Source organism: Petromyzon marinus, chromosome 59 (assembly GCF_048934315.1).
Source record: "Petromyzon marinus isolate PM22_M1 ecotype Great Lakes invasive population chromosome 59, UKy_Petmar_22M1.pri1.0, whole genome shotgun sequence".
Classification (NCBI taxonomy): domain Eukaryota; kingdom Metazoa; phylum Chordata; class Hyperoartia; order Petromyzontiformes; family Petromyzontidae; genus Petromyzon; species Petromyzon marinus.
Window position 1 is genome coordinate 6,877,200 of NC_133725.1, and position 12,779 is coordinate 6,889,978.

The 12,779-nt window shown below is 50.1% G+C and overlaps 1 protein-coding gene across 1 annotated transcript in view; it reads left to right on the top strand.

Moving 5' to 3' along the window:
- Positions 1-1,292: 1,292 nt before the first annotated feature.
- LOC116955377 (alpha-N-acetylgalactosaminide alpha-2,6-sialyltransferase 5-like) overlaps positions 1,293-12,779 on the top strand; it is a 28,949-nt gene continuing 17,462 nt past the window's right edge. Inside the window, exon 1 of the mRNA XM_032976407.2 lies at positions 1,293-2,021. Coding sequence (XP_032832298.1) covers positions 1,971-2,021 — 51 coding nt within the window. The 5' untranslated portion in view covers positions 1,293-1,970. The remainder of the gene's footprint in view (positions 2,022-12,779) is intronic.

The following is a 12,779-nucleotide window of genomic DNA, read 5'->3' on the forward strand; positions in this document are numbered from 1 at the left end:
TGAAGGGCGCTGCTACCGGGCAGTTGGAGGCGGTCGCCCTCCAGCAACAACGGCGGGCGAGAGGAGCGACGCTCACAACAACAACGGGTGGAGAGCCGGGCAGTTAAAAGGCAGTAAGTTGGCACAGTGGGGGGGGGGGGGGGGGGGGGGCACAGACGGTGCATCTGCCAGTCATATCAGTCAGTCAACACATGATACCTTGGTTTGTCCCGCAACCTCCTGCCAGCAGCGATCCTTGCACATTTCACGTGGTGGACTCAAAGTGCACCTAGCCTGGCACATGGATTAACGTGGCATCATCGGCACATAGTGGCGAATTGCGGCTGTTGTTTGTGTGTGTGTCAATGTGTGTAGGAGGCAGTGCCGGATGAAGCGAGTGCGGGGCCTGTAGCATGTTGTTATAAAGGGGGCCTAAATAAAAAAAAACACGTAAATATTAAAACACAAAAATGTTCACTCGCATAGTAATGTAATTGTATTTATTTGCGATACAGCCAGATAATACGACAAATCGCTAACCTTAAACACCCAGTCATTCATAGAAGGCGGTATAGTACTATAGTAATAGAGCAAGTGCAGAATAACTGAACCGGAATTGATAGCTTGAAAGCATTTAGCGTGGGGCCTTTGAAAGTGCGAGGCTCGTAACTACTACACATGTAGTAGTTACTAAACGTGTAGTAGCTACTACACATGTAGCTACTACATATGTAGCTACTACACGTGTAGCTACTACACATGTAGCTACTACACACATGTAGCTACTACACAAGTAGCTACTACATGTGTAGCTACTACACGTGTAGTAGCTACTACATGTGTAGCTACTACACATGTAGTAGCTACTGTACACATGTAGTAGCTACTACATGTGTGAGGTAGCTACTCGTGCTATTAGGATAATCTGTCACTTTGTGGGAGCGGTGGCGCAGTGATTAGCGCGCTGCACTACGAACCCGGCGACTCGGAGTTCGATTCTCGCTCACGGCCAACATCAGTGACGAAAATCCGAACCGGTCCTGGGCCTCCCCTAGGTAGACTCAACCTTAAATGAGTACCTGGTGCGGTGTGTGAACATCGCCACTGGGGAGACAAAGGCGGCCGGGCGTGGCGCTGGCTACCCCACCCCCTCGTGTGTCGTTGCGGCCTTAATAGGTGCTCGCAAACAGCACTTGCCTCAACATCCTGTTAAAGCCTATACAGAGTATCTTTGTCTTTGTGTGCGCGCGTATGTTTCTCTGCCACGTGTGTGTGTGTATATATAGTACGCGTCTCAAAATCACATACACGTTATGCGTGCATGTGTGGTACGTGTGTTCTGCGTGTATACAGCACGATGGGACATGTGTCTGTACACATCTGAGCGTACGTGTGTCTGTTTATTCGCTCATACAAGCGCGTGTAGCGTTCACGTGTAAAACATCGCCCGACTGGTTAGACAAACACGGCCGCGCCTGGCACTCACCACACTGCCCCCTCGCGTACCGTAACCGGCCTTCAGTAGTTGCTCGCGAGCAGCACTTGCCCCACACAGTCCGTTGAAGGCTATACGGGGGACCTTTGCCTTTGATCGGCGTGTACGTGGACATCTGCGCGCGCGCGTATTAAGGCAAGCCGGGCTGTACCATTGTGAGCTCTGAGAGAGAGAGAGAGAGGGGGGGGAGGAGGGGGGAAATCCTGTGAGGATGATGATGATGGTGGTGGTGGTGCCTGTGTGCAAGGCACAATCGAGAGGAAATCCCGCTGCAGCTGATCGCATGATCACGTAACCTCCACCACCGTCATCATCATCATCTTCATCATCGGAACAACGATCATCATCATCGGAACAACGATCATCATCAGTCGTTTCAAAGAAAATACACGCGAGATTAATTCGACCGATTGCACTAGCAGTTGGCGTGAATGATTATGGAAATCATAGCATTTATGTATTATTATTAATTAAATACACGGATATCATCACATCGATGCAATCGGAGACGCTTGATTTTGGTCGACTAAGTGGAGCCATGAATTTGGTGAGCGGCTATTTCCATTGCCTCTGCTGTCGTGTCGCGAGAGTCGTGTTCATGCGTGCCGTTCCCGTGCCCATGTGCGCGCGTGTGCCATTGTGTCTTCAATGTGTGGCTGTGTCTACTGAGTGTGTATATGCTTATTGTGTATGTGCGGCTGTATTTGTGTGTTTGTGTATATGCCCATATTTATGAGTGGCTGTATGTCTGTTATTGTGTATTCGCCGATGTGTATGTGTGGCTGTGTGTGTGTGTCATTGTGTATATGCCTCTATATGTGTGTCTTTGTCTTTAATATCAGTGTATCAATGCGTGTGTGTGTGTCTGTCTGTGTATGTATGTGTATATATGCATGTAATTACGTACAGTTTATGGCTGTATGTATGCTCGCGGGCACCACTAGTGATAGCGATTATCTTAAGCCGTCTTGGGCTTCCCCTAGGTAGACTCAGCCTCAAATGAGTAAATTGTGTTGTTTTTAAACATCGCCAGTGTGGAGACAAAGGCGGTCGGGCGTGGTGCTGGCCACCCACCCCTCTCGTGTGCCGTGCCGGCCTTCATAGGTGCTCGCGAACAGCACTTGCCCCAACAGTCTGTTAAGGCTATACGGGGGATATTTGTTTTTGTTTGTGTAATTATGTACAGCATATGGCTATGTACATGTGTATGTCACTGTGTATATCTTTGTGTGTATATATATATATATGCCTATATGTGTGTATGGCTGTGCTTGCATAGATGCCAATTTGTGTACATGTGTGTTCCTATATACCGTAGGCATAATATGTGTGGCTGTGTATATATGTTTAGCCGTGTATGCGATTGTGTTTATGCCTGTGTGTGTGTCTATTTTACTGTGTATAGCTAGATGTCAGTGTGTGTGCGTATCTAACTCTGCGTATGTGTGTGTATATATATACATGTGTCTGTGTACATACGCCGATTTTGCGATAAGTAGGTATATGGGTTTTATGTGAGTCTATGGTTATCTGTGTGAGTCTATGGGTCTCTATGTCAGTCTATGGGTCTCTATGCGAGTCTATGGGTCTCTATTGGAGTCTTGGATCACTCTGTGAGTATATGGGGCACTGGGTGAGTCTATGGGTCTCTGTGCCACTCTATGGGTCTCTATGTGAGTCTATAGATCTCTATGTAGGTCTTTGGTGACGAGGCTGAGACCATCAACTCACTGCACTAGAGAGCCTGGATTTGAACCCAGGATCTCAGTGGTGCCGGCTCAGCGTCTCTGCACCATCAGCCACCCAACCACATCATCATCATCCTGGGTGGCAGGGTGGCGCAGTTGCCTGGGTTCGATACCCGACTCGGACACCTTTCTCTGTGGAGTTTCTATTAATTCTCCGCATGATCTACATGGGTTTCCTCCGGTTTCTCCGGCTTCCTTCCCATATCCCCCCCCCCCCAAAAAAAATAAAAAAACCGAAACTATATATATTTTTTTTCATTTTAACAGGTAAGGCCCACTGAGCTATATATATAGAGATATTTTTCAGAAGCGGCCTGGCCACAGACTATCGCTGAACGCAGTGGCTTATCACGTGAAAATATATAGCAGCCAAATATTTAAAACGCACCTTGATTCTCAGGTAACACCGGAAGACGCGGAGAAATACCCACGCGATCACGGGAAGAGAGACACGCAAACGCCAAATATACAGTCAGGCGTCAGGGTTCGTATCGAACCCACGACTTGCTGTATAACAGGCCAGGTAGTTAACTTCTCCTAGCCACCGTGATGATGATGAGAGAGAGAGAGACACGCAAATTCCACATATACAGCAGGCGTCGGGGTCGGAATCGAACTCACGATCTCCTGCATTCCAGGCGAGGTAGTCAACATCTCCTAGCCACTGTGATTATGACGAGAGAGACACCGCAAACTCCACATATACAGCAGGCGTCGGGGTCGGAATCGAACCCACGACCTCCTGCATACCAGGCGAGGTAGTCAACATCTCCTAGCCACTGTGATTATGATGAGAGAGACACCGCAAACGCCACATATACAGCAGGCGTCGGGGTCGGAATCGAACCCACGACCTCCTGCATACCAACGAAGGTAGTCAACATATCCTAGCCACCGTGATTATGATGAGAGAGACACCGCAAACTCCACAAATACAGCAGGCGTCGCGGTCGGAATCGAACCCACGATCTCCTGCATGCCAGGCGAGGTAGTCAACATCTCCTAGCCACCGTGATTATGATGAGAGAGACACCGCAAACTCCACATATACAGCAGGCGTCGGGGTCGGAATCGAACCCACGATCTCCTGCATACCAGGCGAGGTAGTCAACATCTCCTAGCCACTGTGATTATGATGAGAGAGACACCGCAAAACTCCACATATACAGCAGGCGTCGGGGTCGGAATCGAACCCACGACCTCCTGCATACCAGGCGAGGTAGTCAACATCTCCTAGCCACCGTGATTATGATGAAAGAGACACCGCAAACTCCACATATACAGCAGGCGTCGGGGTCGGAATCGAACCCACGACCTCCTGCATACCAGGCGAGGTAGTCAACATCTCCCAGCCACTGTGATTATGATGAGAGAGACACCGCAAAACTCCACATATACAGCAGGCGTCGGGGTCGGAATCGAACCCACGACCTCCTGCATACCAGGCGAGGTAGTCAACATCTCCCAGCCACCGTGATTATGATGAGAGAGACACCGCAAACTCCACATATACAGCAGGCGTCGGGGTCGGAATCGAACCCACGACCTCCTGCATACCAGGCGAGGTAGTCAACATCTCCTGGCCACCGTGATTATGATGAGAGAGACACCGCAAACTCCACAAATACAGCAGGCGTCGCGGTCGGAATCGAACCCACGATCTCCTGCATACCAGGCGAGGTAGTCAACATCTCCTAGCCACTGTGATTATGATGAGAGAGACACCGCAAACTCCACATATACAGCAGGCGTCGGGGTCGGAATCGAACCCACGATCTCCTGCATACCAGGCGAGGTAGTCAACATCTCCTAGCCACCGTGATTATGATGAGAGAGACACCGCAAAACTCCACATATACAGCAGGCGTCGCGGTCGGAATCGAACCCACGATCTCCTGCATACCAGGCGAGGTAGTCAACATCTCCCAGCCACTGTGATTATGATGAGAGAGACACCGCAAAACTCCACATATACAGCAGGCGTCGGGGTCGGAATCGAACCCACGATCTCCTGCATACCAGGCGAGGTAGTCAACATCTCCTAGCCACCGTGATTATGATGAGAGAGACACCGCAAAACTCCACATATACAGCAGGCGTCGGGGTCGGAATCGAACCCACGATCTCCTGCATACCAGGCGAGGTAGTCAACATCTCCTAGCCACCGTGATTATGATGAGAGAGACACCGCAAACTCCACATATACAGCAGGCGTCGGGGTCGGAATCGAACCCACGATCTCCTGCATACCAGGCGAGGTAGTCAACATCTCCTAGCCACTGTGATTATGATGAGAGAGACACCGCAAACTCCACATATACAGCAGGCGTCGGGGTCGGAATCGAACCCACGACCTCCTGGATACCAGGCGAGGTAGTCAACATCTCCTGGCCACTGTGATTATGATGAGAGAGACACCGCAAACTCCACATATACAGCAGGCGTCGGGGTCGGAATCGAACCCACGACCTCCTGGATACCAGGCGAGGTAGTCAACATCTCCTAGCCACCGTGATTATGATGAGAGAGACACCGCAAAACTCCACATATACAGCAGGCGTCGGGGTCGGAATCGAACCCACGATCTCCTGCATGCCAGGCGAGGTAGTCAACATCTCCTAGCCACCGTGATTATGATGAGAGAGACACCGCAAACTCCACATATACAGCAGGCGTCGGGGTCGGAATCGAACCCACGATCTCCTGCACACCAGGCGAGGTAGTCAACATCTCCTAGCCACCGTGATTATGATGAGAGAGACACCGCAAACTCCACAAATACAGCAGGCGTCGCGGTCGGAATCGAACCCACGATGTCCTGCATACCAGGCGAGGTAGTCAACATCTCCTAGCCACTGTGATTATGATGAGAGAGACACCGCAAACTCCACATATACAGCAGGCGTCGGGGTCGGAATCGAACCCACGATCTCCTGCATACCAGGCGAGGTAGTCAACATCTCCTAGCCACCGTGATGATGATGAGAGAGAGAGACACCGCAAACTCCACATATACAGCAGGCGTCGGGGTCGGAATCGAACCCACGATCTCCTGCATACCAGGCGAGGTAGTCAACATCTCCCAGCCACCGTGATTATGATGTGAGAGACACCGCAAACTCCACATATACAGCAGGCGTCGGGGTCGGAATCGAACCCACGATCTCCTGCATACCAGGCGAGGTAGTCAACATCTCCCAGCCACTGTGATTATGATGAGAGAGACACCGCAAAACTCCACATATACAGCAGGCGTCGGGGTCGGAATCGAACCCACGATCTCCTGCATACCAGGCGAGGTAGTCAACATCTCCTAGCCACCGTGATTATGATGAAAGAGACACCGCAAAACTCCACATATACAGCAGGCGTCGGGGTCGGAATCGAACCCACGACCTCCTGCATACCAGGCGAGGTAGTCAACATCTCCTAGCCACCGTGATTATGATGAGAGAGACACCGCAAAACTCCACAAATACAGCAGGCGTCGGGGTCGGAATCGAACCCACGATCTCCTGCATACCAGGCGAGGTAGTCAACATCTCCAAGCCACTGTGATTATGATGAGAGAGACACCGCAAACTCCACATATACAGCAGGCGTCGGGGTCGAACCCCTAGTCGATAACCCGCCAACGCGTCGCCCCTATTTCACGCCGGGGCAACACCGCCCTCCCAACCTACTGGGCAGCGCCCCCTCCTCAACAGTCTTGAGACTCAAACGAGAATAAAAATAATAATGAAACAAATATTTCGTTGTCTGTACCGTGGGACTTGGGTTTCAGCACCAGGGACAGCGCCCTTTGGAGAGATTGGGGCCTGTGCTCACAGAGCAAAGCAACGTAAGAAGCTGGTGTTATCACAACTCGCTCTGTGTGAGTCTATGCTTCTCCGTGTGAGTCTATGGGTCTCTATGTGAGCCCATGCGTCTCTGTGTGAGTCTATTGGTCTCTATGTGAGTTTATGCGTCTCTGTGTGAGTCGATAGGTCTCTATGTGAGTTTATGCGTCTCTGTGTGAGTCTATTGGTCTCTATGTGAGTTTATGCGTCTCTGTGTGAGTCTATTCGTCTCTATGTGAGTTTATCCTTCTCTGTGTTAGTCTATGGGTCTTTATGTGAGTTTATGCGTCTCTGTGTGAGTCTATGGGTCTTTAAGTGCGTCTATATGTCTCTGTGTGAATCTATGGGTCTCTATGTGAGTCTATGCGTCTCCGTGTGAGTCTATTGGTCTCTATGTGAGTCCATGCGTCTCCATGTGAGTGCATGCTATCTATCTAAGTCTAAGGGTCCATGTGTGAGTATATGGGTCTCTACGTGAGTCTATGGGTATCTATATGAGTCTATGGGTATCTATATGAGTCCATGCATCTCCGTCATAGTCTATGGATCTCTATGTGAGTCTATGGGTCTTTATGTGATTATATGCGTCTCCGTATGAGTCTATGGGTGTCTATTTGAGTCCATGGGATCCATGTGTGAGTCTATTGGGCTCCATGTGAGTCTATGGATCTCTATGTGAGTACTTGCGTCTCTGTTTGAGTCTACGGGTCTCAATATGAGTCCATGCGTCTCTGTGTGAGTCTATGGGTCTCTATGTGAGTCTATGCGTCCCTGTGTGAGTCCATGGGTATCTATGTGAGTCGATCCTTCTCTGTGTGAGTCTATGGGTTTCTATGTAAGCATTTGGGTCTGTCTGTGCGTCTATGGTTCTCTATATTAGTCTATGGGTTTCTGTGTGAGTCCATGGGTCTCTATGTGGGTCTATGATTCTCTATTTAATTTCATGGCCTGTATTTGTGTATGGGGTTTTACGTGAATATTTGGTGCTCTGTATTAGTTTATGGGCCTCTGTGTTATTCTGTGGGTTACTTTATAAGTCATTTGTGTCAGTCTATGCGTATCTGTAGTCGTCTTTGGCCCCTATGTCAGTGTATGGGTTGCTACGTAGAAATATTGGTTTTTAAATTAGTTTATGGGTCTCTGTGTTAGGCCACGGGTCTCTTAATCTATGTCCTGTGCTAGTCTATTGCTTTCGATTGAAGTCTGTGGCCTGTGTTAGTCTATGGTTTGCTAAGTAGGTTTAAAAAAAAAATCATTTTTACGTGAGTCTGTATGTCTCTGCGTTAGTCTATGGGTCTGTGTGTTTGTCAATGGGTATCTAAATCTATGGCATGTGTTCGTCGATGGTTCGCTAAGTAGGTACGTTGCGTTTTTTCTTACGTGCGTCTGTCGGTATGTGCGTTAGTCTATGGGTCCTCGTGTTTGTGTATGTGTCTCTAAATCTATGACATGTGTTAGTCTATGGTTCGCTAAGTAGGTAAGCGGGTTTTCTCCTTACGTGAGTCTGTAGGTATGTGCGTTAATCTATGGGCATGTGTGTTTGTCCATGGGTATCTAAATCTATGGCATGTTAGTCTATGGTTCGCCTAGAAGGTAAGTGGGATTTTTTCTTACGTGATTTTCTAGGTATGTGCGTTAGTCGATGGGTCCGCGTCTGGAACGCCATCCCTCTCACATTTGCAGCATCACCTCCATCGTCTCCTTCAAGAGACACTTAAAAACTCGCCTCTACAACTTGACTTTCGAGTGACTCTGAGCTTGGCTCCGCGTTTACTGAGTTGCTGCAGTTCCGTCCCGCAAATTTGCGCGCGTTACAAATTGCATTATTATTATTTGTCCATCGGTCTCTACGCAAGTCAGGATGCAATGTAGCCCGATCGGAATTAATTTCTTGGGAAAGAGAGAGAGAGATGCAGAATAATCCACGCTCATAGCAGTTGGCAGGTCTGCAGGTGCCGGGCTGGTGTCGGATGGCATCGGATACCTCGACAGGGAGTGCAGGAGCCTGCTACCGAGTGGTGGCCACGTCGCTCAACGTGCTCCGAAGAGGGGCCCTTGCCCGAAACGTCGCCTGCTAGATGCGTGGATTGGCCTCCGATTGGCTATGGTTGGCTACGTGCGGCGCGAAAGAAATTCGACGTGCGTACGTATCTCGTGCGGCGGCATAGACGCACGTGCTGAGCTGTTTTCGAGTCTTTATTGACGTTGATTAAAAACCAGATGGCGCATCGCTTATCGTCCACAGGGCACGACCCCTCTCTCCCCCCCCCCCACCTCATCCCCTGAAATCCCCCCAGGGCCCCCCATTTTCCACCTCCCGATCACCAACCAGCCACAACATTGAACCATTGGCCCAAAGGTGGATTATCGGTAACCCCCCCTCTCGCCTCTCCTCCTCCCCGTGGGGGTGGGCGAATTCTACCGACGAATTTATGGAAGCATCGTATCACGACCTCGCAAAATCTCCGTGGCAGCAAAAGATCAGCGTGGTGGCCGCTTGTAACGAGAATTTTTTTTTTAAATTTTGATCAAAGAAGGGTACTTCATGAGACCTCCGTTGCCAGTACCAAAATATAAGAATAGAGTTTTCCCCCCTTTTTTTCTGGTAACAAAACCCGAAACCTTTTTTTTGTTATTTTACGAGGAATCATGTCTGCATTAACCACAATACTTGTGGTCTTGTAAAAGAAGGGCACTGTCGAGTGATGGACAATGTCGAATAGCAACCAGACTGCCGTGTGGAAACAGACGGCGTCCATGGCAAGCTTTTCGACATCAGTTGGACAATGCCCATGGTGGACGCGGCCCACGTTGGACACGAGAAGCGTTTTGCTACCCCAGCTGACACCGATGGACCACGTGGCTCACGGACTATTCATGGGTCCTGTGGGGATCGGGGAGTGCGTGGGTTCTTCTCTCGGGGGGACGGGGGGGGGGGGACGGGAGTAATTAATTAATTTTAAAAGCTTTTTCCAATATACCTCTCTTCCCAGACAGCCTGACCGCATCACAGAGTCACTCTCGCTCCCTCCCACTCCCCCATCATCTCCCTCCCTCCCTCCACTCCCTCCCTCCCTCCCTCCCCTCCCTCCACTCCCTCCCTCCCTTTTTAACGATCAGACGAAACAGAAAGATGATCGGTTCTTCGGCACTTTGCTTCGTTCATCATTTCGTTTTTTTTTGTTTGCTTTTGTGCCCCTTTTAAATCAAAGCTATCACACGGCTCTCCCGTGTTACATGAATCCCATTGTGTACAACTGTGTTCATAGACACCAACAATAAAAAAAACTCACCCCTAAAAACCCATTACCAGATCCGCTGCATTCGTCACATTACACAAAGCACCCTCGGTAGTCCAACGCGTCGAGAAAGATGAGACACCCCCCTTCCCCCGTCAACTGTGCGTACGGAAATTCCAGCCAAATTCTGGCAGAAACTAGGTCTTTGAAGATGCGGCAGTGGCTGGGGAAGCCGCTCCCATCAATCGCGCATTTCGTGGCCCTACACATAGCCAGTTTGGCGTTGTTCATGATAAAGTTCGTCAACCCCTCTACGTCTTTGGTAACCTCGTTCCCCCTATATCCAAAAATAAGAATCGTAGGGGAGAAATTAAGATTGCATTTCAGTAGAATATTTCGTAGCAGCTTAGGCGTTTGCAGTGTACGTATCGATCCGCCACTGTTTCGAGCTCACCGCAGAATACGCGCATTTCGGATTTGTCTCTGTAAAAAGGGCCAGAAATGTGTTTGTGGTCGCAGTCCCGAGGGCAATGCTCCAGCTCAGATCGCCGTGGTGCTTGTACGATGGATTGGAGTAAAACAGCTCCTAATGAGGCCTCACGCGATCACTTTAGGGCATCGTCTCTCTTCAAGCGTAGCCTTTGCATGAAGTTATTATTTATTGATGGTGGAATTTGACCATCTGGGCGTACAGCTTCCTCCCGGTCTATACTTGAGAAGCACCCCTCCTGGTCATTTCCTGACATGTGCCCCCAGTGCTGCTGTGAAGAAGATAGTTGAGTTTGCTTCCTTGCTGGGACCACATTCAGTGTTGGTGGCACTGGGCCACCGCTAGCTTGACTCGTCACCAGCACTCACAGCAGGCGCGCTGCTCCCCACTGTTGTTGAGAAAAACTTTCACACTTCGTTCACAAGTTTTGCATCACGTCTCACCGAGTGCATTCCGGGCATTGCAACTATCTCGGTAGGGAGAAGCCACTGCCCCTCCGTGCCTGGTCTCACCAGATCGCCCACCCTGGTGAGACGTGCGTCTACCACGCGTTTCTCCACGGCAGGGCCCACAAGAGAGAGGGTTAGTGCCATGTGCGGGTTCCGCAACAGTGGCTAATTCTGATGCCGACCGGGGTGTATTCAGTCGGGCGGTGACGAGGAAACCCCAGGTAATGTAGGATACCCCCTGTAGAAGTGGGGAATCTGCGCGAGTGGAATACCCGTAATGTCCATGAAGAAGGGCTGCCTGCTGCACTGAAGGCCCCCCCCTCCCCCCAGGTTATTTAGAAAAAAAGGATCCTGTGGTACACAACATGGGCGATGGGGCCGTGTCGAGAAACCTCTGTACTGCTCGCAGGCGAAAGGTGGAGAGTTGGCTCCGTACACACACCAGACCTTGCCCGCCCTCCAGCAGTGGCAAGGCCAAAGGTGCCAGCAGCCACGCGGTGCTTCCTCTGCGACCAGAAGGAAGGCAACTATCAGTCTCTGAAGTTTCGCTATGAGGCATGCGGGTGGAGTGCGGGAGAAGGAGCGGTGCCACAAGGCGGATGCAATCAACTGCTTCACCACCAGCGGTTTTTTTTTCTCTGAACGCGAGAGATTTGCACAGGCGACCCCCAAAGGTTCTGCAGTAGTTTCCTCGCCTTCTCTTCCAAAAAAAAAAATCACAATTATTATGCAACGTGATCTCTTTGGTTCTTTCGGTAAAGTCACGCAGGTCGGAAAAAAATGTAATATGTATTTTTTACTACCTACCACGTGACTTTACCAAAAGAACCAAAGAGTATGGATTCCTGCAGTCACGCAAGCTTCAAATCAAGATTTTCTGCAACGGATTATCTCCAGGTCCCAGGAGCACGCCGAGATGATGAAGAAAACTCTTTTGGCTCCACGTTATTGTTTTGGTCAACTCAGTGGAACTTCCCCACAAGCAGCCCACTGCACTTCTCCCAGCTCATCCTGGAGGAGGATGCACGCGGGGAGTAAACCTCTGGGCACTTGTGCAGCCGTTCGATGTCGTCAAAGCTTCGTAAAAAGGGGAGAACGCCATCGGCATACGCTGTGAGAGCCACTCTCATCACCGGGCGCCTTTTAGAGTCAATCGGGTGAGTCGGCGTCGCAGTAGACGCAGAAATGGCTCCACGGCGTGGATGTAGAGCTGTCCTGACATAGGACAGCCTTGCCCGATGCCTCTTTTGAAGTCCACAGGAGCAATTGGTCCACCAATAACTTTGACTAGACACTGGGCCGTGTTGTAGAGCAACCTAATGAATCCTATGAAGCTAGTCCCAAAACCAAAAGCTTTTAGAGGCGTTATTGCCAGGTTCGTTATCTTCCCACGTAGTTATTCGGCTCAGGGAGTACCTGATCCTGTCCCTTTCTTTTCCAGATGATGACTTTCCCTGTCTCTCGAAGCCCTGCTCAACGTGGAGTAGGGAGGCTATAAATGCCTCCACATTTCGCCACCTTGACAGAGCTGCAGTCACTC